At 43.0% G+C, this 25,867-nt stretch overlaps 1 protein-coding gene across 2 annotated transcripts; it reads left to right on the plus strand.

Annotated features, from left to right (window-relative positions):
* The first annotated feature begins 2,737 nt into the window (after window positions 1-2,737).
* On the plus strand, window positions 2,738-10,893 carry EPCAM (epithelial cell adhesion molecule). 2 transcript variants are annotated; one of them, XM_038395851.2, is made up of 9 exons: window positions 2,738-3,152; window positions 3,830-3,934; window positions 4,700-4,940; window positions 5,306-5,371; window positions 7,094-7,157; window positions 7,859-7,960; window positions 8,086-8,280; window positions 9,113-9,154; window positions 10,344-10,893. In XM_038395851.2, the coding sequence occupies exons 1-9, from the start codon at window positions 3,068-3,070 to the stop codon at window positions 10,383-10,385; spliced, it is 942 nt and encodes a 313-aa protein (XP_038251779.1). In that variant the 5' UTR covers window positions 2,738-3,067; the 3' UTR covers window positions 10,386-10,893. The 2 variants fall into 2 exon arrangements, with proteins under 2 accessions (XP_038251779.1, XP_043367835.1); XM_043511900.1 differs by having other exon boundaries at window positions 2,740-2,901.
* Window positions 10,894-25,867: the final 14,974 nt, after the last annotated feature.

Here is a 25,867-nt window from a genome sequence, read left to right on the forward strand (position 1 = left end):
ATAGGATGAAATTTAATAGTGAAAAATGCAAGGTCAAGCATTTAGGGATTAATAACAAAAATTTTTGTTACAAGCTGGGGACGCATCACTTGGACGTAAAGGAGGAGGAGAAAGACCTCGGAGTATTTGTTGATCATAGGATGACTATGAGCCACCAATGTGATATAGCTGTGAAAAAAGCTAATGCGTTATGGGATGCATTAAGCGAGGTATTTCCAGTAGAGATAAGGAGGTGTTAGTACTGTTATACAAGGCACTGGTGAGACCTCATCTGGAATATTGTGTGCAGTTCTGGTCTCCCATGTTTAAGAAGGATGAATTCAAACTGGAAGAGGTACAGAGAAGGGCTACTAGGATGATCCAGGGAATGGAAAACCTGTCTTATGAAAGGAGACTCAAAGAGCTTGGCTTGTTTAGCCTAATCAAAAGAAGGTTGAGGGGAGATATGATTGCTCTCTATAAATATATCAGAGGGATAAATACCAGAGAGGGAGAGGAATTATTTAAGCTCAGTACCAATGTGGACACAAAAACAAATGGATCTAAACTGGCCATCAGGAAGTTTAGATTTGAAATTAGATGAAGGTTTCTAACCATCAGAGGAGTGAAGTTCTGGAACAGCCTTCCAAGGGGAGCAGTGGGGGCAAAAGACATATCTGGCATCAAGACTAAGCTTGATAAGTTTATGGAGGGGATGGTATGATGGGATAGCCTAATTATGGCAATTAATTGATCTTTGACTATTAGCGGTAAATATCCTTCCCCTCTATTCAACATTGGTGAGGCCTCATCTGGAGTACTGTGTCCAGTTTTGGGCCCCACACTACAAGAAGGATGTGAAAAAACTGGAAAGCGTCCAGCGGAGGGCAACAAAAATGATTAGGGGACTGTAACACATGATTTATGAGGAGAGGCTGAGGGAACTGGGATTGTTTAGTCTCCAGAAGAATGAGAGGGGATTTGATAGCTGCTTTCAACTACTTGAAAGGGGGTTCCAAAGAGGATGGATCTAGACTGTTCTCAGTGGTAGCAGATGACAGAACAAGGAGCAATGGTCTCAAGTTGCAGTGGGGGAGGTTTAGGTTGGATATTAGGAAAAACTTTTTCACTAGGAGGGTGGTGAAGCACTGGAATGCGTTACCTAGGGAGGTGGTGGAATCTCCTTCCTTCGAGGTTTTTAAGGTCAGGCTTGATAAAACCTGGTTGAGATGATTTAGTTGGGGATTGGTCCTGCTTTGAGCAGGGGGTTGGACTAGATGACCTCCTGAGGTCCCTTCCAACCCTGATATTCTATGATTCTATGCCCAATGGCCTGTGATGGGATGTTAGATGGGGTGGGATCTGAGTTACTACAGAGAATTCTTTCCTGGGTGTCTGGCTGGTGAGTCTTGCCCACATGCTCAGGGTCTAGCTGATCGCTATATTTGGGGTTGGGAAGGAATTTTCCTCCAGGGCAGATTGGCAGAGGCCCTGGGGGGTTTTCACCTTCCTCTGCAGCTTGGGGCACAGGTCACTTGCTGGAGGATTCTCTGCACCCTGAAGTCTTTAAACCATGATTTGAGGACTTCAATAGCTCAGACATAGGCCAAGGGTTTGTTACAGGAGTGGGTGGGTGAGATTCTGTGGTCTGTATTGTGCAGAAGGTCAGACTGGACGATCATAATGGTCCCTTCTGACCTTAAAGTCTATGATTCTACACTACAGCAGCACAGCTATGATACTGCAGCTGGGGCATAGACCCTTTCTACATTGACAGATAGATTTTTTTTCCCATTGATGTAGTTAATTGACCTCTCTGAAAAGCAGTAGCTAGTCAATGGACGAAATCTTGTCAACTTAACTGTGTCTCCCGTGGAGGCTATGTTGCATAAGGCATCACATTTTTCAGAGCCCTAAGCAATGTTTTAGGTGCAAACCATGCCTTTGTTTGAGCAGGTTGTGTTACTATGTGGACAGAAAACCCCTTCCACTGCTGGATGCTGCATGTATGCTACAGGGTTAGACTGGCATAGCTACAATGACATACCTATGCCAACACACAAACAGCCCAATACAACAATTGGAATATCTGGGAATCTGAGATCATCTTAAAAAATTAGATCATAGGTATCACGAACCAGAAAGAGGCATGTTTATTCCACTAGCAAAGGGGTCATAGAAAAGTGAGTGACAACCTAAGTAGCCGCACCTTAAAACCAACAGAAGGTGGGGATCTCTCCGGGATGAGTAACAGTTTCTTCTTGTCCTCGAGAGCAAAACCTCCTAGCGCAAGTCATGTCCTGTTTTCATTCATGACGTTCCCCATTTCCTCTATCCTCCTTTCCCTCCCCTTTCTATGCACCTTGCCCTCCTCTCCTCTCGCTTTCTCTTGCCTCTACTCGCCCTGTAGATCCCTCCCCCCTTCCCAACCCACTCCGCCCTCGGTCCTTGTCTTGGCACCAACTCAGCTTGCCAAGGGCCATACCCCGCTTCCTGTTTCCAGGCCAAGCCCCTCAGGCCTGTGGGGGGTCCCGTCCCACGGATCCCCTGCTGCTGCCCCCCCAGTGCCCTTCTCCCCAGTGCCCTCCTGCCTTGCTCCGCTCCCCCTGAGGTGAGGTGAGGTGAGGTGAGTCCCAGTCCCAGTCCCAGTCCCAGTCCCAGTCCCAGTCCCAGTCCCAGTCCCAGTCCCAGTCCCAGTCCCAGTCCCAGTCCCAGTCCCCCCATGGTCTCCTCGCTTCCCCCCGCCCTGGAAGCGGCTATATATGGTGGCCAGCCCCGGGGCGCCCCAGGTGAGGCGCCGAGGCCGGGACTCGCCCCCGCCCCGATTCACTCAGTTTCGCCCAGGCGCTGCGGGGTTTATTAGCCCGTCCTGGGCGGGTGGGGCCGCGCCAGCGGTGGCAGGGGGCGGAGCGGCGGCCCCAGGTGGGTGTAACCGGAGACGGGAGGCGCGGCGGGACTCGGCTTCCACCTGCGGAACCTGTCGGGCGGCTCGCTCAGTGGCTGGGCGCGGTTCCCCGAGGCGCACGCACAGGTCGCTCTCCCGCAGCCGACAGGGCCAAGCGCTCCGGACTCTCTCCCCCCGCTAGCCATGGAGCCGCTCCGCGGGGCCGCGCTGCTGCTGCTGCTGCTGCTGGCGGCGGTGGCCGCCGTGTGCTGGGCTCAGCAGGAGCAGGGTGAGTGCGGCCCCGCTCCGCCCGCCAGCGGGGTGCCCGAGGTGCCTCGGCCCGGGGAGCTGCCGCCCGGCCCCGCGCCCCGCCCGCCCGGGCGCCAAAACGGCCCTTCCCGCCCCTGGGCAGCGGCAGGGCGAGGCGCTCGAGAGGGCGCGGGGGCTAACGCGGGCTCCGCCGGCTCCGGGGGTGGGGGGGAGGCTGAGCCCCCGGGGCTGGGGATAGCGCCGGGCGGGGGCGGCCCGCTCCCATCTGGGCGGCTGAGCCGAGGACCTGCCGGGGCTCGCCAACGAGCTCCCGGGCCGCCGCGCGGTGCGGGGAGGTGAGTGGGCGGTGCCGAGCCGGGCAGCGGGCGGGCGGCGGCTGCTGGGGGCGCCGCCCGGAGGAATCCGCGGCGGGGCGGGGCGGGGCGAGCCCGTCCGTGGGGTCTGGGGCCGGTCTCGGCGGCTGGCACGAAGCCAGCGTGGCCTGAGGGGCCGAGGAATTGTCCCTTCCCGTTCCCGCTCTGACGCGCGCAGGCTGGCCCCGCTCCAGCCGCCCCGCTGCGCTTTGTCTCGGCGCGCGCCCGCAGCCCGCTCCAATGGGGGGGCGGGCCCTGTTTGTGAGCGGTGGCGTACTCACGGCGTTCTTGGTGGCTTGCCTGCCTCTTATTTATTTATTTATTTTTTTTTGCATCTCTCTAGGCTGCGTATGTCCCAAAAACAAACGCACAACCAACTGCAGTCTCAGTTCTGGTACCTGCCGGTGTATGTCCTTCGGGTCACAGGTCTCAGTGGGTTGTGACACACGTAAGTATCCTCCACGCTCCTTGGTTTGGACAGCTTCTTACGGTGATCTCTGCAGGTGACACATAAGAACTTGCTAGGTCTGCCCACTGGACTGCTTTGGCAGGGATGGGTGCTGGCTGCTTCAGAGGAAGCCACAAAATGGGCACTTAGGAAGCTTTCCTTAAGGGTGAATTATTCCTTAACACTGAGTGAAAAGGTTAGAAGCTCCTCGGAATGCGTTTGTCCTGTCTAAAGTTCTCATTATTCCCATCTATGTATATGGGCCCCCCCCCCCTTTTTTTTTAATCCTTGTCTTCTGTCCCCTGCTAAGGCATTCCGCAGATGACTTTTTTGTGTAATGTTTTCTTTTAGCAGCTTTACAATTGTTGCCTTTAGTATAACATCATTCTACTTAAAAAGAAAAGGAGTACTTGTGGCACCTTAGAGACTAACAAATGTATTAGTTAATCTCTAAGGTGCCACAAGTACTCCTTTTCTTTTTGCGAATACAGACTAACACGGCTGCTACTCTGAAACCTGTCATTATGCAAGGCACTGAATTTAGCCGTATAGAGTGGAAATCTATCAACTTCATGAATTTAAATTGTTAGTCTCTAAGGTGCCACAAGTACTCCTTTTCTTTTTGCGAATACAGACTAACACAGCTGCTACTCTGAAACCTGTCATTCTACTTGGCAAACCAAAACCAGTCACTGATGTTTTGAACCAATGGTTCTGGTAACTTTCAAGATGAAACTCTTTTTTTTTTTTTTAAACTATTCTTAGTGACTTCAAAATGTCTGCTGATGAAGGCAGAAATGGCTGGCTCAAAGAAGGCTGGTCGTCGGAGACCAAAGTTTGCCTATGTAGACAATGATGGTATTTATGATCCTGACTGTGAAAATAGTGGCATCTTCAAGGCTAGGCAGTGTAATGGAACTTCCTGTTGGTGTGTGAACACTGCTGGAGCAAGAAGAACTGAAAAGAGTGACAGAGACTTGCAGTGCAGTGAACTAGTCAGAACAAGGTCAGTCTTGTAACAGAATATGGCACCATAATGTAATAGTATGTGACTTGCCCTCGGTATTTTGTACATAAGGGAAAACATAGGAGTGTATATGTGAACCATGAATCCAGTAGTCCTTACCTCCAATTAACTTAATCAGTTTTTTTAAAAATAATTTGATACTTCATTTAATACATCTGCATCAGTGTGCAGGGGATGGTGGAAAGTTTCTAGTCCTTCTTGCTCACCACAACTTAATTTAAAAATAAAAGTAGGTTAACATTAATCTCAGAACATGAGTAGGCAAAATATTTTAATATATTGGTGTACCTGACTTTGTAGCTACTTTAAGTATTTGCTCTGACTGCTTGGCTTTTATATTTCAGCTGGATCATCATTGAAACAAAACACACTGAGAGAAGTACAGCTGTGGATGTTTCTCATTTGAATGAGTAAGTGCATCAGATTAAAACATCTGCTGTTTGTACTATAGTATGCAGTTGAGGATGTCTTTTTTTTTTTTCTAGTACATTTAAACTAGGACTGCCAATTAATTGTGGTTAACTCCAATGATTTTAATTCAAAACAAATTAACATGGCAATCAACTTTTAATCAAATTAATCACACTGTTTAAATGTACCATTTTAAATTTTATTCATATTTTGGATGTTTTTCTGCATTTACAAATGTATTGATTTCAATTGTAACACAGAATACACTTTATTTTTGATTACATATATTTGCACTGTAAAAAAAACCGTTTTTCAATTCACCTCTTACAAGTACTATAGTACAACTTACAAATGTAGGTTGGTGATTGTTGTTGTTACATAACTGCACTTCCAAACAACAATGTAGGCTCTAAAGTTTTTTTTACAAGTCCACTCAGTCCTACTTCTTGTTTGTCTTAGCGATTGGCTGAACAAGTTTGTTTACATTTACAGGAGATAATGCTGCCTGCTTCTTTACAATCTCACCTGAAAGTGAGACCAGGTGTTCGCATGGCAGTTCTGTAGCGGGCATTGCAAGGTATTGACATGCTAGATAGAATGAAGGGGCATATAAATACCTTGCAATGCCTGCTATAGAACTGCCATGCGAATGCCTGGTCTCATTTTCAGATGACTTGTTTACATTTATGGGAGATAATGCTGCCTGCTTATTTAAAATTTTAGTGATTTGCCAAACAAGAAGTAGGGTTCAGTGCCTACAAGTCCTCAAGTTTTCCATTGTTTTGTTTTTGAGTACAGTTGTAGATTTTTGTTACATATTTGTAAATTGCACTTTTGTGATAAAGTACTTGTATAAGTTTTTCAATTTACTATTTTTTACAGTGCAAATATTTTTAATAAAGTATAAAGTGAGCACTCTATGATTTTTTGTAACTGAAATATATTAAATGTAGAAAAATATTTAAATGGTATAACATTATTATTTAACTGTGCAATTAAAACTGCAATTAATCACAATTATTTTTAATCTCGTGATTGATTTAATTGCTTGACAGCCCTAATTTAAACTAAGTAAAATACAATATTGCCAAACCTAAGAATTTTTAGTTAGAACACCAAAAATAATTGGCCTTCTGATCTGAGCCTTTGAGTTACACTTACGTCCCACTATCGTGCTCTTCCCTGCAACTTTGAGGGCTAGAAACTTTAGATTAAAATTGCTATGTAATCACTTGAGACTGAACTGGTGTGTATGGCCTTTTTTTTTTTTTAAAAGGCAAATATTGCAAGCATCACAATACCTGACTCACTTCATTAGAAGTTTTGACTTGGCCTTCACAATGCTTTATCATGCACTCCCATGAAAGTGCCAATTGCCACTAGAAAAGGAGTACTTGTGGCACCTTAGAGACTAACAAATTTTTTAGAGCATAAGCTTTCGTGAGCTACAGCTCACTTCATCGGATGCACGAAAGCTTATGCTCTAAAAAATTTTAGTCTCTAAGGTGCCACAAGTCCTCCTTTTTCTTTTTGCAAATACAGACTAACACGGCTGCTACTCTGAAACCAATTGCCACTGGAGCTGATGCTATATGTAGTACATAATTCCTCCTATAGGGATCATCATCTTCATGAAAATGAAGACTCCCAATATGTTTGGGTGGTTTAGCTTCCATGTAAACTTAGAGTTGCTACATTTTAATATTGTAATCTTCTTGCAGAGCCATCAAAAATGAATTTTTCAAGCGTTATTTGCTGGCTCCAAAGTATATAAGTGATGTTACGGTAAGAAGCATACCTTTTTCGTTACTTAGAAATGTGTCTGGAAGTCAATTTAATATCATTTTAAGATTGAGCTCATACAGAGCAAGCATTTTGGTGCAAGTAGGACTATAAAACACTTAAATTGGAATATTCCAGTTGAATAGAAAGGATATTATTTGTTTCAGCGTAATCATTCAATTGACTAAAGTAGAGCCTGAAGAGTATGCAGTACCTAAATCTGGATTAGCTTTAGAGTTAGATTTTTTTTTTCCGTTCTCTCTCCAAAATGGGGGAGTTGCCTTGTTTGTGAGGAATCTACTTCTGCTCAAGAACATACTTCTGAGACACTGCCCCTACCTTCCCTTTCCTGTGAATCCTGTCCTGACAATCACTTCATGAGCAGTTCAGGATTTTGGCCACGTCTGAATTGGAAAAATCAGAGTAAAGGCTGGTGCAAATTCTCATCAATTCACTGTGCAAAATAATTCTAAAATTCCTCCTCCCACCATATAGCTAACTTGTATTTGAACCATTGCATGGTTAAGCAGCATCTAGTGTGCTATTTTTGGTATTTCTATCTTCTTGTTCTCAATTTGTAAAACTGCTCATCAATAACATTTAAAAGCATAATTCTATGGGATTGCTTTAAAACATTATAAATCACTTGTTAATTTTTTCCATCAGTCCAGTTGTTTACAGTAACACTGCTTTTACTTTTGCAGTATAAAAACCCTAGTATCACTATTGAACTGAAGCAAAATCTTTCCCAGAAGTCTGACGGGGATGTGGATATAGCTGATGTGGCTTACTACTTTGAAAAAGATGTAAGAATGCATTAATAGTTTGCTTTCAAAACTTCTAACAACTATATTAGTTGTATCCACCATTGTTTAGATGGATTATTGCAGAAGAGCAGTGTGCTAATAAGTGCCTCTTCAACCTCTCACAGGTCAAAGATGACACTCTAATTCAGAATGGCATGCTACAAATTAACATCAGTGGAGAACCTCTAAAATTTGATCAAACTCTAATCTACTATGTTGATGAAAAGGCACCAGAGTTTTCCATGAAACGTCTGACTGGTGGTGTTATTGCAGTCATTGTTGTGGTGATACTAGCAATTGTTGCTGGAATTGTTGTACTGGTAAGTTTTTGTTTTTTTAGCTGTAAACAAGTTAAGTAATACTGGCAATGTACACTTTATGCCAGCACTCTAGACCAGTGGTCCCCAACTCTTTCTCTGCTGCAGCACACCTTGAGCTCCAAGGGGTCTTCCTCCTCCTCCTCCTCCTCCTACCAACCCCTCCCCAGTGAATGACAGCAGGAGGGAAGGGGATGGGAACAGGAGCTGACCTGTTGCTCACACAGGAGGGGAGGGAGGAAGAGAGATCAAGCTCTGACTGGTTGCTCTGCCCTGGAATAGGCAAGGCCGATGACTGATCAGAAGGTGGTGATCCCCCTCATGTACTTTTGGAAAAAATTCCACAGCACACCTGTTTGGGCCTGACACTGCATGACTGGGCTATGGCACACCAGTTGGGAAACATTAGTGTAGACTACAGAGGAGCAATCGTGTATATTATAACAGAAAATGATTTCTGTAAAATCACTTGCACTCAGTCTGTAATCTGACTGTATAAAATAAATGACCTCACACTTGTCTCATTCAGAGCTCAGTCTCTGAATGAAAAGCTTGTGGGTTTTTTCTGTATATGTTTGGTGCAGCATACAAGTAGGTGATCCTTTGGAGGTAGGAGGGATTGGGAGTGGAAGATAGGAGAACTTAAATCCTGTATCTGGATGGAGATAAGATTTTTAATCTGCTAGTCCAATGTAGTAAAGTGGGTAGCAGAATTTTTTCTTTCCCTTCTTTAAGGACTCAAGGTTTGGGAAACTTTAAAGCACAGAGCAGGCTTGAGGCTGAACACTGAATTGTGATGCTTGACTTAATTGTCTAACCTATCTGTCTTTTACAGGTTATCACTCGGAAAAGGAGAAGCAAGTATGAGAAGAGTGAGGTAAGTTCTAAAGGACTCAAAACACTTCATTTAGAAACAGACTTGTGTGGAGTTTCAGTATCCTCAGGATTTTTCTAGGGGGAAAGATTTTTTTCAACTAAGGCAAAATTTGCTTTTGTATGGGTTGCAAAATGTCAAAGATTTGTGTCCATATACAAGTGACTCTAGTTGCAATGACTTAGTGTGGCCAGAGCTCATGGTTTTTAATGCTTGGTGGCCGCTTGTAATGTAATAAACCAGTTATTGGAAGTCTGTATTTCTGTTTAGCTACGTCCTTTCCTAATATCTACAGGATTATGACTATATACAAGTAATGTACTTGGTGCTAGGGGCAGTCTGATGCCAAGAACTTTTGCCTGGTACTTCTGTATCTTAAGACTGAGGCCTCAAATGAGGGAGGCACAAAGCATCTAGCTTTAAAACTTCTGCTCTCTGCCAAGCAGAAGGGAAAAATTCAAATTTTGGGTTCCTTGAAGTAGTACTGGCAAGCCTAGCATTCTGTGATGTCGGTGGTGGTGGTGGTAGCAGCAGCAGCATCACCAGACTTGACTAGATCTCCTGGTTGCAGACTCTAGTCTATGTACTGATGTCTAAAACTCTTTTGGAAAAGGGAGGAGTAACTCTAAAAACTTGTCATAGCATTGTGGCAGACCTCTTATATGAGCAAGGTTAATGCATATTTGGTGCACTAAGCCCAAACATTTATGCAGGCATTAAGTTTCTGCAAAAAGAAAAGGAGTACTTGTGGCACCTTAGAGACTAACAAATTTATTAGAGCATGCTCTAATACTCCTTTTCTTTTTGCGAATACAGACTAACACGGCTGCTACTCTGAAACCTGTGATTAAGTTTCTGATAACTGAGTTAAGCCCATTCATAATTGTTTGCAGCATCTACTAACAATAGTTAAGTTAAGCCCCTGAGTAAGTGTTTGCAGGAGGAGAATTTTATTTTCTGTTCGGCTGAGTGAAATGAGGCCCTACACGGTGCATGTCAAGCTATGGCCATGAATTATGTAACCATGGGATGACAATGGCTGGCTATGATACGGTGTTTGGGGCAGTGGCAGAGCTAATAGGACAGGGGAGTGACTGCCACCACCTCCCTCCCCACAGTGGCCTTTAAGGTAAATATAATTGTCTTCCAACATCTGTACCATTAATATTTTTCTCCTTCCTTCCCCCTCCAGGCAAAGGAAATGAATGAAATGCAAAGAGAACTAAACCCATAACTGAAGTCAGTAGAAGACCAATTGTGAACTATCGAGACGGCAAACAGAACTGAAACAAGACTGAAAGTGTGGATTTCAATTTGTATGTTTGTGGTCTATGGGGAAAAAATTATAGTGATCTCTCAAATTCTAATGAGCATAGATAGGATAAGTACTAGTACCACTGTCGCCAATCTTGGGGGGAGTGGGTGGGATACAAGTTTAATTTGGGAGCTGGCTAACTCTTCAAGAGATTGTAATGATCTGAACTGCAGAAGTGTTGCAGTACCTTGCACATCAGAGTATACACTTATTACAAACTTCCTACTACAAATGGAAAATCTAAATACACTTTATTTTTTTTTGAGGCTGGCCTTGTCAGGATATAGCTACAGAACTCTGAATACCTGCTATCTGGCTCATGTATAGTTGAATATGGCTTTGTTTTTAAGGATGTCTGTATGTACACTGTCTTTGATACATTTGCTGTAACTTTTTTGACTTGAATTTAATAAAATTCTAAAACAAATTGTCAGCTCCCTCTTTATTGACTTTATATTCTGCTAGTCTAATTACATTAATCATGCAGTACTTCAGTATTGTCCTCTGTGCTCCAATTGTAAAAATATCTACAGAAGAAAGTAAGCAACCCAGACATACATGTGCTCTAATCTTCCCATAGATTTCAGAGTAGCAGCTGTTAGTCTGTATTCACAAAAAGAAAAGGAGGACTTGTGGCACCTTATACTAACAAATTTATTTGAGCATAAGCTTTCGTGAGTTACAGCTCACTTCATCAGATGTATTCAGTGGAAAATACCACACAAACTTCCTTGTGGCTGGACTTTACTAAAACTAGACAAGCCATTTACAACACACACTTTGCTTCCCTACAAAAGAAAGGACACTAAATTATTTAAACTACTACATGCCACAAGGGGCCACAACAGTGATTCCCTTAACCCACCCAGCAATATTGTTAATCTATCCAACTATACTCTTAGGACAGATTCTTCTGCTGGGCTATCTCAGGGCCTCTCCTTCTGCCCCTCCACCCCACAAACATGATACAGTTCTGTGGTGACATAGAATCCTATTTTCAATGTCTCAGACTCAAGGAATATTTTTGAACATACTAACCCACAGAGACCTTCCTATCAAGACTACAAGATTATTCTGGGTGGACTCCTGAAGGTCAAAACAGACTGGACTTCTACATAGTGCTTCCACCGATGTGCACAGGCTGAAATTGTGGAAAAGTGGCATCACTTGCCCCATAACCTCAGCCATGCAGAACACAATGCGATCCACAGCCTCAGAAGCAACTGACATTGTAATCAAAAAGGCTGACAAAGGAGGTGCTGTCATCATGAATAAGTCGCAATATGAACAAGAGGCTGCTAGGGCGCTCTTTAACTCCACTTTCTACAAGCCATTACTCTTTGATTCCACTGAGGGTTACCAAAAGAAACTACAGCATTTGCTCAAACTCCCTGGAAAAAGCACAAGAACAAATCCGCACGCACACACCCCTAGAACTCCAAGCAGGGGTATTCTACCCACTACCCAAGATCAATAAACCTGGAAATCCTGGATGGCCCATCTTGGGCATTGGCACCTTGGCAGCAGGATTGTCTGGTATGTAGACTCCCTCCTCAAGCCCTGCACTCCCAGCTATCTTTGAGACACACTGACTTCCTGAGGAAACTACAATCCATCTGTGATCTTTCTGAAAACACCATCTTGGCCACTATAGATGTAGAAGTCCTCTACACCAACATTCCACACAAATATGGTCTACAAGCCGTCAGGAACAGTATCCCTGATGTCACGGCAAACCTAGTGGCTGAACTTTGTGACTTTGTCCTCACCCATAACTATTTCACATTTGGGGACAATGTATACCTTCAAATCAGTGGCACTGACATGGGTACCTGCATGGTCCCACAGTATACCAACATTTTTATGGCTGACTTAGAACAACGCTTCCTCAGCTCTCGTCCCCTAATGCCCCTACTCTACTTGCACTACATTGATATTGTCATCTGGACCCATGGAAAAGAAGCCCTTGAGGAATTCCACCATGATTTCAACAATTTCCATTCCACCATCAACCTCAGCCTGGACCAGTCCACACGAGATCCACTTCCTGGACACTACGGTGCTAATAAGCGATGGTCACATAAACACCACCCTGTACCAGAAACCTACTGACTGCTATGCCTGCCTCCAGCTTTCATGCAGACCACACCACTCGATCCATTGTCTACAGCCAAGCTCTCTGATACAACCGCATTTGCTCCCAACCCCTCAGACAGAGACCAACACCTACAAGATCTCTATCATGCATTCCTACAACTACAATACCCACCTGCTGAAGTGAAGAAACAGATTGACAGAGCCAGAAGAGTACCCAGAAGTCACCTACTACAGGACAGGCCCAACAAAGAAAAGAACAGAATGCCACTAGCCATCACCTTCAGCCCCCAACTAAAACCACTCCAGCACAGCGTCAAGGATCTACAACCTATCCTGAAGGATGACCCATCACTCTCACAGATCTTGGGAGATGAGCCAGTCCTTGCTTACAGACAGTTCCCCAACCTGAAGCAAATACTCATTCACCATCAAGTACTCACCACACAACAGAACCACTAACCCAGGCACCTATCCTTGCAACAAAGCCTGTTGCCAACTGTGTCTACATATCTATTCAGAGGACGCCATCATAGGGCCTAATCGTATCAGCCACACTATCAGAGGCTCGTTTGCCTGCACATTTGCCAATGTGATGTATACCATCATGTGCCAGCAATGCCCATCTGCCATGTACATTGGCCAAACTGGACAGTCTAAGTAAAAATAAATGGACACAAATCAGACGTCAAGAATTATAACATTCAAAAACCAGTCGGAGAACACTTCAGTCTCTTTGGTCACTTAATCACAGACCTAAAAGTGGCAATTCTTCAATGAAAAAACTTCAAAAACAGACTCCAACAAGTGACTGCTGAATTGGAATTAATTTTGCCAACTGGCTACAATTAACTTTAGGCTTGAATAGAGACTGGGAGTGGATGGGTCATTACAAAGTAAAACTATTCCTCCTCTTTTCTCTTCCTTCCCCTCCCTTCCTCAGATGTTCTTGTCAATTGCTGGAAATGGCCCACCTTGATTATCACTACAAAAGGTTTTCTTCTCCCCCACCCCAACCCCCCCCACTCTCCTGCTGGTAATAGCTCACCTTAAGTCACTCTCATTACAGTGTATATGTAACACCCATTGTTTCGTGTTCTCTGTGTATATACATCTCCCCACTGTATTTCCCACTGAATGCACCCGATGAAATGAGCTGTACCTCACGAAAGCTTATGCTCAAATTTGTTAGTCTCTAAGGTACCACATCTTCCCACAGAAATTCAAGTGCCATGTCTTGTGTGTACCTAAACATTGTTATTGTATTGGCCAATCACCTTTCTGGCTGGGTGCAAACTGTTTAAGCTCTTGTCTTCTGGGATGCTTGTTGCAGACATGATATCAACATGGCAACCATTTCCATTTTAAATGGATAAATTGTATCAAAGCCAAAGACTACCCAGTTGTTAAATACTAACACAGTAAATGCATGTGTAGCTTTGATTTGTGGGGAAGGGGGTCTTCATGTGCATATAATTGTACAACTGCATTAAAAAATTCAGATTCCTATGACATAAGTTCCTCAACCCCTGCTCCTTCTCAGTAAGGTGTTCAGTACTTTATCTGGACTTGCCCTTTTCATACATTAATTTAGCTGTGCCTATCATGAGCTTGCATAAATCATAAGCATGTAATAATCTTTCAAGTGCCAAAAATCTTGGGCAGGATCTAATATAAAAATGGCTGTCAAACACCTCAAAATGAAAAGTTTTAAAAAATGTCTTTTGATTAGTAATACTTAAGGTTAAGATTTTTGTCATGGTTATTTTTAGTGAAATGCAGGGACAGGTTGTGGCAATACACAAAAATTCACAGAAGCATGCGACCTGTTCTTGACTTTCACTAAAAATAATGGGGGAGGGCTGACCACTGGGGGGAAATGAAGCCTGAGTTGCTGCTATGGGATGGGGGGGGGCAGATAGCTCCAGTCCCTGCCCCCACCACCACCACTGCAGTGGACACTAAAGCTGAGGAAGTCAGAGGTTCCTTAAAGTAACAGAATTTAGTTATGAATTCTATCCTTGGTAATAATCAACACTCAGCAGAACAATGGGGGGTGGGGTGGGGGGGAGAAATACCATGGGGAAATAGTTTTACTTTGTGTAATGACTCATCCATTCCCAGTCTCTATTCAAGCCTAAGTTAATTGTATCCAGTTTGCAAATTAATTCCAATTCAGCAGTCTCTCATTGGAGTCTGTTTTTGAAGCTTTTTTGTTGAAGTATAGCCACTCTTAGGTCTGTGATCGAGTGACCAGAGAGATTGAAGTGTTCTCCAACTGGTTTTTGAATGTTATAATTCTTGACGTCTGATTTGTGTCCATTCATTCTTTTACGTAGAGACTGTCCAGTTTGGCCAATGTACATGGCAGAGGGGCATTGCTGGCACATGATGGCATATATCACATTGGTAGATGCGCAGGTGAACGAGCCTCTGATAGTGTGGCTGATGTGATTAGGCCCTATGATGGTATCCCCTGAATAGATATGTGGACAGAGTTGGCAACGGGCTTTGTTGCAAGGATAGGTTCCTGGGTTAGTGGTTCTGTTGTGTGGTGTGTGGTTGCTGGTGAGTATTTGCTTCAGATTGGGGGGCTGTCTGTAAGCAAGGACTGGTCTATCTCCCAAGATCTGAGAGAGCGATGGCTCGTCCTTCAGGATAGGTTGTAGATCCTTGATGATGCGTTGGAGAGGTTTTAGTTGGGGGCTGAAGGTGATGGCTAGTGGCGTTCTGTTGTTTTCTTTGTTGGGCCTGTCCTGTAGTAGGTGACTTCTGGGTACTCTTCTGGCTCTGTCAATCTGTTTCTTCACTTCAGCGGGTGGGTATTGTAGTTGTAGGAATGCATGATAGAGATCTTGTAGGTGTTTGTCTCTGTCTGAGGGGTTGGAGCAAATGCGGTTATATCGTAGCGCTTGGCTGTAGACAATGGATCGAGTGGTATGATCTGGATGAAAGCTAGAGGCATCTAGGTAGGAATAGCGGTCAGTAGGTTTCCGATATAGGGTGGTGTTTATGTGACCATCGCTTATTAATCACATAAACACCACCCTATATCGGAAACCTACTGACCGCTATTCCTACCTACATGCCTCTAGCTTTCATCCAGATCATACCACTCGATCCATTGTCTACAGCCAAGCGCTACGATATAACCGCATTTGCTCCAACCCCTCAGACAGAGACCAACACCTACAAGATCTCTATCATGCATTCCTACAACTACAATACCCACCTGCTGAAGTGAAGAAACAGATTGACAGAGCCAGAAGAGTACCCAGAAGTCACCTACTACAGGACAGGCCCAACAAAGAAAACAACAGAACGCCACTAGCCATCACCTTCAGCCCCCAACTAAAACCTCTCCAACGCATCATCAAGGATCTACAACCTATCCTGAAGGACGAGCCATCGCTCTCTCAGATCTTGGGAGATAGACCAGTCCTTGCTTACAGACAGCCCCCCAATCTGAAGCAAATACTCACCAGCAACCACACACCACACAACAGAACCACTAACCCAGGAACCTATCCTTGCAACAAAGCCCGTTGCCAACTCTGTCCACATATCTATTCAGGGGATACCATCATAGGGCCTAATCACATCAGCCACACTATCAGAGGCTCGTTCACCTGCGCATCTACCAATGTGATATATGCCATCATGTGCCAGCAATGCCCCTCTGCCATGTACATTGGCCAAACTGGACAGTCTCTACGTAAAAGAATGAATGGACACAAATCAGACGTCAAGAATTATAACATTCAAAAACCAGTTGGAGAACACTTCAATCTCTCTGGTCACTCGATCACAGACCTAAGAGTGGCTATACTTCAACAAAAAAGCTTCAAAAACAGACTCCAACGAGAGACTGCTGAATTGGAATTAATTTGCAAACTGGATACAATTAACTTAGGCTTGAATAGAGACTGGGAATGGATGAGTCATTACACAAAGTAAAACTATTTCCCCATGGTATTTCTCCCCCCCACCCCACCCCCCACTGTTCCTCTGATATTCTTGTTAACTGCTGGAATTAGCCTACCTGCTTGTCACCATGGAAGGTTTTCCTCCTTTCCCCCCCCTGCTGTGGGTGATGGCTTATCTTAAGTGATCACTCTCCTTACAGTGTGTATGATAAACCCATTGTTTCATGTTCTCTGTGTGTGTGTATATAAATCTCTCCTCTGTTTTTTCCACCAAATGCATCCGATGAAGTGAGCTGTAGCTCACGAAAGCTTATGCTCTAATAAATTTGTTAGTCTCTAAGGTGCCACAAGTACTCCTTTTCTTTTTACTCCAGGATAATGTGTGAGGTGTTTAAAATGCTCACAACAGCAGCGGTGAGCTGAGAAACCTCCATGCTTGCCGTGGTATGGCGTTTGCATGGGTAACCCAGAAAAAAAGGTGCAAAACGATTGTCTGTCTTTGCTTTCATGGAGGGAAGGAGGGGTGACCGACGACATGTACCCAAAACCACCCTCGACAATGTTTTTGCCCCATCAGGCATTGGGAGCTTAATCCAGAATTCCAATGGGCAGCAGAGACTGCAGGAACTGTGGGATAGCTATCCACAGTGCACCGCTCCGTAAGTCGATGCTAGCCACAGTATTGAGGACACACTCCATCAACTTAATGTGCTTAGTGGGGACATACACAATTGACTGTATAAAATCGATTTCTAAAAATTAACTTCTATAAAATTGACCTAATTTTGTATCGTAGACATACCCTTAGGTGCCACAAGGACTCCTCGCTGTTTTTATAACGAAGCCTGTGTTTCTTTGTTTTCTTAGGGATTGTTTACACACATTTGCTGTATAGTTTTAACTATTTTGATTTAGAAACACAGAGAATTAAGCCCCCTAATGTAGATGCAGTTATACCGTTATAAAGGCACTCATATCAGTGTAGACAAAGATAAGCTATGTCAATGAAAGCACTTTTAAACTAACAAAACTGCATCCACTCTAGGGCGTTGTATTGCTTTAACCATATCTATTTCTAAACTGAGATAGTTAGAATGGTACATAACCATTTAAAGAGCTGATCTACACACAGTTTATTTGCATTGTTCAGAACTGTTTCAACAATTGCTTTCTACTAATCTCTTTTTTTAAGCAATTGGACTGGGCTTTACCTAGTTTTGTCTCTTTACTAAGCAAGCACTTGCTAGCAAATGGTATAATTATATACAGGTTAATATGTGTAGGGATGAGGGAAGAAAGAAACCAGAAGTGAAAGTGCCTGAGTCCTGCAGCCATGCTGAGGCAAACCTCAACAGGACTGTTCTTTCTCCTCCCATCCCAGTGTTTACATCTATGTGTTGGCTTTTAGCTTAGAGAGACTGACAAACAGGCTTTTACATAAAAGCCAATGAAGCCAACAAACTTCAATATAAGGTGTGAGGTCATGCGTTACTTTATGCACATTCAGACTTTTCATGCTTCCTTCACGGTAGTTTTGAAATGCTGGAAGAGCTGTTTGCTATGGAAACATATCTGAAAGATGAGTTACCAAAATATCGAGTGTCTTCCATTTTAGCACTTTCTGTGCCTTAGCCTAGTTTAGAAAACTTGTTTCCTTATTTCCTTTTTTAAAAGCTATACTAAAAGATTCTAATCACCATATCCAGTTATATGACACACATTACATATTATCTTAATTTTCCATTTGCACAAGTTCCTTGGGCTCGGGAGCATGTATTTTTAAAATCTCTGTAAAAAGTGTAAAAAAATATGATATTTTATAAATCTTTTTAAAATAAAGATTAAAAAGGTTAGATTAGGACAAACCGTAAAGCATGGGTTTTTTAAAATTGGTTAATTTAAGCAATGCTGTGTTTTGCTCCAAGCAGAAACATAATTAAATATATAGAACTGTTATGGTATGGCTGGAATAGCAGCCCCTTGTGGAACTTCCCAGCAGCCTGACAGGGCCACAGGTATTTTGGATGCGGGGTAAGGGAATGGAGCAGGAAGTCTCTGTCCCCTGCATCCACTGAGCATTCCTACAGTCTTAACCTCTTTGGTGAGCTGGAGGAGATTAGCCCCAAAATGTTCCCAAGCAAAAAGTAAAGTCAACTCACTATTGGGGTCATTCCCCCAGTGTCCAAAATAGTCCCTCTCTCCTGGGGCTAAGTTCTTCTCCCTCAGTGGCTACCCTGACTGTCAGGCCTGTTTCTCCTCCAGCAAAGCTCCCTTCACACAGATAGACAGAGCTCTATCCTGTTGTCTAACCAGTCAGACCGAAACTACAACTATTTCTTGGATTTTGTGGCATAACAGACTCATTTCTGAGTCTATGACCACCATCCACTGTACTTTATATCTTGTTCATGACTTAAGAGTCTCGCATCGGTACTCTTAAAAAATTGCAGAAGAGCTTTTTATATTGGGCCACATTTTCCTTTTATTCTTGATAAATGTTACAAGGAAAATGTTGTTACTTTAAGACGTCTGAGTTTTCTATATAAACACCTCCTTTCAGTGGTACAGTTTATACAGTTCTAAAGGATATGATCTATCATTTCCTGGACCTTACATATTATGCATAATCCATTTTATGTGTTAATTAGAAATTAACTACTATTTAATCCATTTAGAATTGTAAATAAAGCCACTTCACTCTTCCTCTCAGGCCTTGGATTATATCAACATTTTCAAATGTTGGGCGTACTTCTCGGAAATTTTTGCCCTTTGTTTCATTTGCCTAGAGTTCTTGACATTCCTTCCTTAGCTCATTTTTGACTAGGTGTTTAAATTCCAGTTTTCTTACAGGGATTCCTAGAACAACTTATTCATGGTTAATAGTATTTTTTACCTGTGTGTCCACCAATTCATTGCCTGTTATCCCTATGTGTGCTGGGATCCATGCTATTATTAAGGTTATATCCAATTGTGCCGGTTTGATTGTTAGCAGCAATATTTCATTAAGAATATCACTTTTGCTGGCAGACATTATAAATTGCCTACAGCCCTGCTAAGGAATCAGACAGGATGGCGGCAGCTGGCCATACATCTAAAGCCCAATTTAGTGCTAGCATAATTCCTGTTAGCTCAGCGGTAAAGATGGATACAGAATTAGCTAACCTTATGAGTCCCAGTGAGGTCTTCTCCTTTTATTTATTTCATTATATAATTGCATGTCTATCTCAGGGGGAATGGTTTTCCAGTGCTAGAGTATTTTCCCATAGCTATAGATTTTGGTCTCTTTTAATCCTCTCTTTTCATTAAGATCCTTTATCTACTTCTGTACGCTGCTTACATGAGAAATTTTAATCATCTCTGACTTCCTGTTTTTTTTCTAGACCATCATTTCAGCTGGGACAGACAGGGAAGTAGCGAGCCCTGCCCTTCAAACCTCCCTTCCCAGCCTTTTTCAGAGCCATGAGTCTGAGCTGTCCCTGCCTTTAACCATGGGGCCCCCTCCATTTTTCAGTTTAATGAGGAAAGTCATATTATCTAGTTTCTGTCCTGTGCCCTGTAAAGCAGTGGCTTTCAACCTCCATGTAGTTCCCAACAATCATTACATACTAGCTTTGTGTTGTCAAATTCACTATTAACTAGTACTTTGGCCCAAAAGATTAAGTCTAGGATTTTCATTCTAAGAGTCATGGGTGTTTCACTGACTATCTGTAAGTACACACAGAGGTGAAGTAATGAAGGCACCATGTGCAATACATAATGCCCGTGCTTGGTTATAATCAGTTTTTTCAGATTTGTGTTGACTGCTGACCCGAAGGCCTGGCATCCATATGAGTCAATAATTTGTCTAATTAGCACTCTGTAGACTGTTACCACCATTTTCTTATCCACTCCCTAGGATGTTCCAGAGATACTTTTAAGTAAGGTACTTCTACTTTTGCACTTAGCTTTAATATTTTCAGCTGAGTTTGATATCAAATATCACACTTAAGAATTTGTAATTTTTCACTATATTTATAGAACTATAGGTTGTATAGCAATAACTTTGCATCTTTTTGGATTGTCCTTGTTGTGAAGATCATTCCCTTAGGTTTGTCTATAGAGAATTTGAGACCCCACCTGTTTCCCCATTCTGCACTTCTCTTAACAACATCATTGATTCTTTTGGCGGTGCTTTTGGTTCATATGGCACAGTCATCAGCAAATAATGTGATCACTATTCCTATACTCATCTCCTTAGGGAGACTTATTATGATGTTAAAGAGGATTGGGCTAATTACACTTCCCTGTGGAGTTCCATTTGCAGTTGCATATACATTGGAAAAAGCTTTCCCTATTTGGATTTGTATAGTTCTTTTGTTTAAGAAGTCCCTTATCCATCTATACATTTTTCCTATAATAGCCATGGAGGCCACTTTATGAAGTAGTCCCTCTCTCTATATCGCATCGTAGGTTTTTTTCTATGTCCACGAAGGTTACTATCATGAATTCTTTGGTTCTCATGCTTTTTTGTGTTTCTAGCTCTTTCCTTACAATGTGGACAATTGCACTCCTTCTGAACCCACTTTGTGTTCCATCTATGAACCTATTTCTTGCTAGGTGTGCTAATAATCTCTCCATTACCAATCTTTCCATGGTTTTACCTAAACATGCTTTGAGGGAAATTGTTCTGTATGCCTCAAGTCTTGAGCACAACTTATTATGTTTTCTCACTAGGACAGTAATTGCATGTTTCCAGTCCTTAGGTATCAGCCCTGAACAGAGCCAGGTTCTCTCCTTTTATTCCACCTCTAGGCTTGTCATTTGCTGCACGTATAGCAGTGTGGGGCTAGCAGGGCCCAAAGGCTCTCTTCAACATCTCCTCTGTTGGTGTGAGACCTCTCTGCTCCATCACACATCTCCACACACCCCCATTTGTGGTATGCCCCTCCCCCATTGGGTCTTCCTCACCTCATGAAAAAAATCAGCATTCAGGTGGGTTCTTCCAGCCATGTGATGGATGCAGAAGGAGAGGGACAGGAAACACCTCATAATCAGGAGATTGATTTCCTTCATGATGTACAGCCAATATTGTGGGGCATGGTTGGTGACTAAGGTGACGTGACCACCCAAAACGTAGTCCCATTACACTGCCAATGCCTCTCTTTTTTAAATTACAGAATAAACCCTCTCCCTTGGAAATAACTTTCAACAAAGGTAGAGGATAGGATGTTAATTTCTTTCCACCACCTGGAATAAAATGGTTTCTAATACCACATCAGAGGCAGACTGTAGCAGGAATTCTCTGGTGAATTCAGGGTTATACAAGACTGGTTCTTGGCAGAGGTGGGCCTTAAGGGTTTGAAAGGCCTCATCACAAGCCTTCAACTACTGGATCTTCTTTGGGCTATTATTTTTAAGGTGATCCATAACAGGGGCTGTAATCCATCAAAAATCTGGGAATAAACCGTTGGTAGTATCCTGCCAGTCCTAAAAAGTGGCTTACCTGTTTCTTTGAATTGGGCAAGAAGCACTTCTGGAGGGCCTGGATCTTAGCCACCAAGGTTTACATCTTGCCTTTTTCCAGTGTGTACCTGAGGCAGGAAGTCTCATTCTTGCCCAGGTGATATTTAGTGGTATTTAGTCTCAGACCGGCCACCTTGAGGGGTTGTAGTATAGCACTTACATGTTCTAGGTAGTCTTCCCAGCTCTGACTATAGATCATGACGTTGCCCAGGGAATAGGTTGTCACCTGAATTCTCCAACAATTTTGTAATGGCATGGCTGGAGTAGTGCCCTTGATGGACCTTTCCAGTGTCCTGAAGTGGCCGCAAGTGGCCAGCAGTGGGTGGAGAAAGTTTCTGTTCCCTGTGTCCACTGAGTGCTCTTCCAATCTTAACTCCTTAGAAGGGCGATAGGGGCTTAGTCCAGAAATGTTCCCAAGCAAAAAGTGAAGTCAGCTCACAACTGCATCATCACCAGTGTACTAAACAGTTTCTTAGTTGAGCATCCCTCTCTCCTGGGGGGTAGGGGCTTACAGAACTGTAGGACGGTTAACCACTGGCTGATCCAGAGGCAATAGGTTACAGCCCTCTTTCCGGAACAGGGCATTTGCCACCATATTTTCTTTCCTCTTTATATAGAAAAAACCTGTTTTATCACCTTTGTCTGTTTACAGTCTTCAGAACATAATATCAGAGGAAATCCATAATTTCACCTACAGAGTTATTACAAATATTGACCAGTGTGTTATTAGATTTCAAACAATATATTATGTCACCTTTTAAATAAATATCACCACCGCTTTGAAGCATGGCTTTGAATATCATCACTGCTTTGAATCCTTATCGAGCAGAACCTGTCATTGGCCTGGATGTATGTCCTCTGGAATGGTGGTTGGAGCATGAAGGGACATATAAATCTTTAGTGCATCTAGTACATAAATATCTTGCAACTCTGGCTACAACAGTGCCAGGTGAACACCTGTTCTTACTTTCAGGTGACATTGTAAACAAGAAGTGGTCAGCATTATCTCCTGCAAATGTAAACAAACTTGTTTGTCTGAGCGATTGGCTGAACAAGAAATAGGACTGAGTGGACTTGTAGGCTCTAAAGTTTTACATTGTTTTATTTTTTGAGTGCCGGTTTTTTTGGTACATAATTATACATTTGTAAGTTCAACTTGCATGACAGAGATTGCACTACAGTACTTGTATTAGGTGAATTGAAAAATAGTATTCTTTTGTATTTTTACAGTGCAAATATTTGTAATAAAAATAATAATATAAAGTGAGCACTGTACATGTTGATTGTGTTTTAATTGAAATTAATATATTTGAAAATGTACAAAATATCCAAAACTATTTAAATAAATGGTATTCTATTATTAACAGTGTGATTAATCGTATGATTAATTTTTTTAATCACTTGACAACCCTATTTTTCCCTAATATTAGTTTTTGCATTTAAAACATATCTGTATGCTCTTGTAGAAAGAGACCCAACCCCTTTCCTTTCCAGTAATAATAATACATAGCATGTATATAATGTATCACACATTTAAAGTATGATATGGTATACTGCTACTTATTCCTCACAGCTCCCTGTGAGATAGATGGATAAGTAGTATTATCCCCATTTTACAGATTTGAGAATCTGAGGAAGAAAGATGAAGTCACTTGTTCAAGGTCACACAGTGTGACAATGACAGACTTCTTAGAAGGGAACATGGGTATAGCCTACCTTGGAAAATATTTGAAAATATGGTGCATACAAAATGCTGTCTTCCAAAGACAAACAAATATGCTCTTTAGAAGTAATCTAAATTGTATTAAGGCCCTCTTCCCTAATTATCTTCCTCACAGACACAACATAAGAGAGAAACTCTTCAGATCATATGCATCAGGAATTTTTGTCTCATAAGTGTAAATGAGAAACAGGCCTTAGTGCGTTTTTTGTAAAACCTTTTGATGTTAATATGGTTATTATTAACAGGGTCAAGCATGATGAGATTGGTAAAGTGAATGAGTTGCTTTCATTGTGAGCCATGATTTATCTATTTCTGTTTTCACATATAGTGGACTCTGATTACCACACCCTGCAGCAGTACTAGACTCTAGACTGCTTGACATATTAAAAAAACCACCTCTAAGAGAATAATATCAGTGCTAGCAATTCATTTGGTGCAAGATAATGGGTGATGTTTATCTTGCCCTTACTAACAATTCCCTAGAGCAGTGGTTTTCAAACTGTGGGCCGCAACCCAATACTGCGTCATGGAATGTAAGGCACCAGGTTGTGGTGGCTCTGGTCAGCACCGCCGACCGAGTCATTAAAAGTCCCATTGGTGGTGCTGCCTGGCTAAGGCAGGCTAGTTCCTACCTGTTCTGACACCGCGCTGTGCTCCAGAAGCAGCCAGCAGCAGGTCAGCTCCTAGGTAGGGGGACCACGTGGCTCCATGAGCTGTGCCCGCCCCGAGCACCAGCTCTGCACTAGGAGCCGGACCTGCTGCTGGTTGCTTCCAGGGCGCAGCGCAGTCTGCAGTGCTAGAACAGGCAGGAAGCCTGCCTTTGCTCTCCCACTGCGCCACCGACCAGGAGCTGCCCAAGATAAGCCCACGCCTCAATCCCCTGCCCCCCCTCAAACCCAGAGCCCCTTCCTGAATCCCAAACCCTTCATCCCAGATCCTGCACCCCCAGTCCCCTACTCCAGCCCAAAGCCCCCGCCCACAACCTGAACCCCTCATTCCCAGCCCCACCCTGCAGCCCTCACCCTCGCACCCCAACCCTCTGCCCCAGCCCTGAACCCCTCCCACACCCCAAACCCCTCATCCCCAGCTCTGTTGGGTGGCGGGCATCAACAATTTTCTTCAACTGGGTCACCAGAAAAAAAGTTTGAAAACCACTGCCCTAGAGGGACAAGGTGCCTGTGCCTGTCTTACAAAGGTGCATTTAGCCCTACCATGTTATCTTCTTTTTTTAAAGGTTAATCCTTAAGGCAAGTTTAACAATTTAATTGACTTTTCATTCTTCTTTGTTTAATATTTGCTTTCCTGTCACATTGGACAATAAATTAAGATTACTTCATTATATTTTGGGGCCCTGATTGAAAGATTGATTTGAAACTGACTAAACATTAAAGTCTCAGTTTCATTTTCTGGTTCTCATACACTATTGTAATGCAGCAAAATGTGTGCTGCAAACTGTAGGGGATTTTTTTATAAACAAAATTTAATTTCATTGTGATTTTTTAAAAAAAATAATTGAAATGTTGGTTTTAGAGTTTGTAAAAGCTTGTTTTTACCAGACTTTACATTTTGGGCTGAATTAGACCTGTCAGTTTCCTTTAACTATGGTTGCCATTTAGCCCTTTGTTAGGGATTATGCTGATTGTCAGTAATTGTGTTGGCCTCCTCAACTGGGGATTACAATGGACGAGAAGCTGGATACGAGTCAACAGTGTGCCATTGTTGACAAGAAGGCTAACGGCATATTGGGCTGCATTAGTAGGAGCATTGCCAGCAGATCAAAGGAAGTGATTATTCCGCTCTATTTGGCACTGGTGAGGCCACATCTGGAGTATTGCGACCAGTTTTGGGCCCCCACTACAGAAAGGATGTGGACAAATTGGAGAGAGTCCAGTGGAGGGCAACAAAAATTATTAGGGGGCTGGGGCGCATGATTTATGAGGAGAGGCTGAGGGAACTGGGCTTAGTTAGTCTGCAGAAAATAAGAGTGAAGGGGGATTTGATAGCAGCCTTCAACTACCTGAAGTGGGGGTTTCAAAGAGGATGGAGCTCAGCTGTTCTCAGTAGCAGCAGATGACAGAACAAGGAGTAATGGTCTCAAGTTGCAGTGAAGGAGGTCTAGGTTGCACATTAGGAAAACTATTTCACTACGAGGGTGG

Source organism: Dermochelys coriacea, chromosome 3 (assembly GCF_009764565.3).
Source record: "Dermochelys coriacea isolate rDerCor1 chromosome 3, rDerCor1.pri.v4, whole genome shotgun sequence".
Classification (NCBI taxonomy): Eukaryota; Metazoa; Chordata; order Testudines; family Dermochelyidae; genus Dermochelys; species Dermochelys coriacea.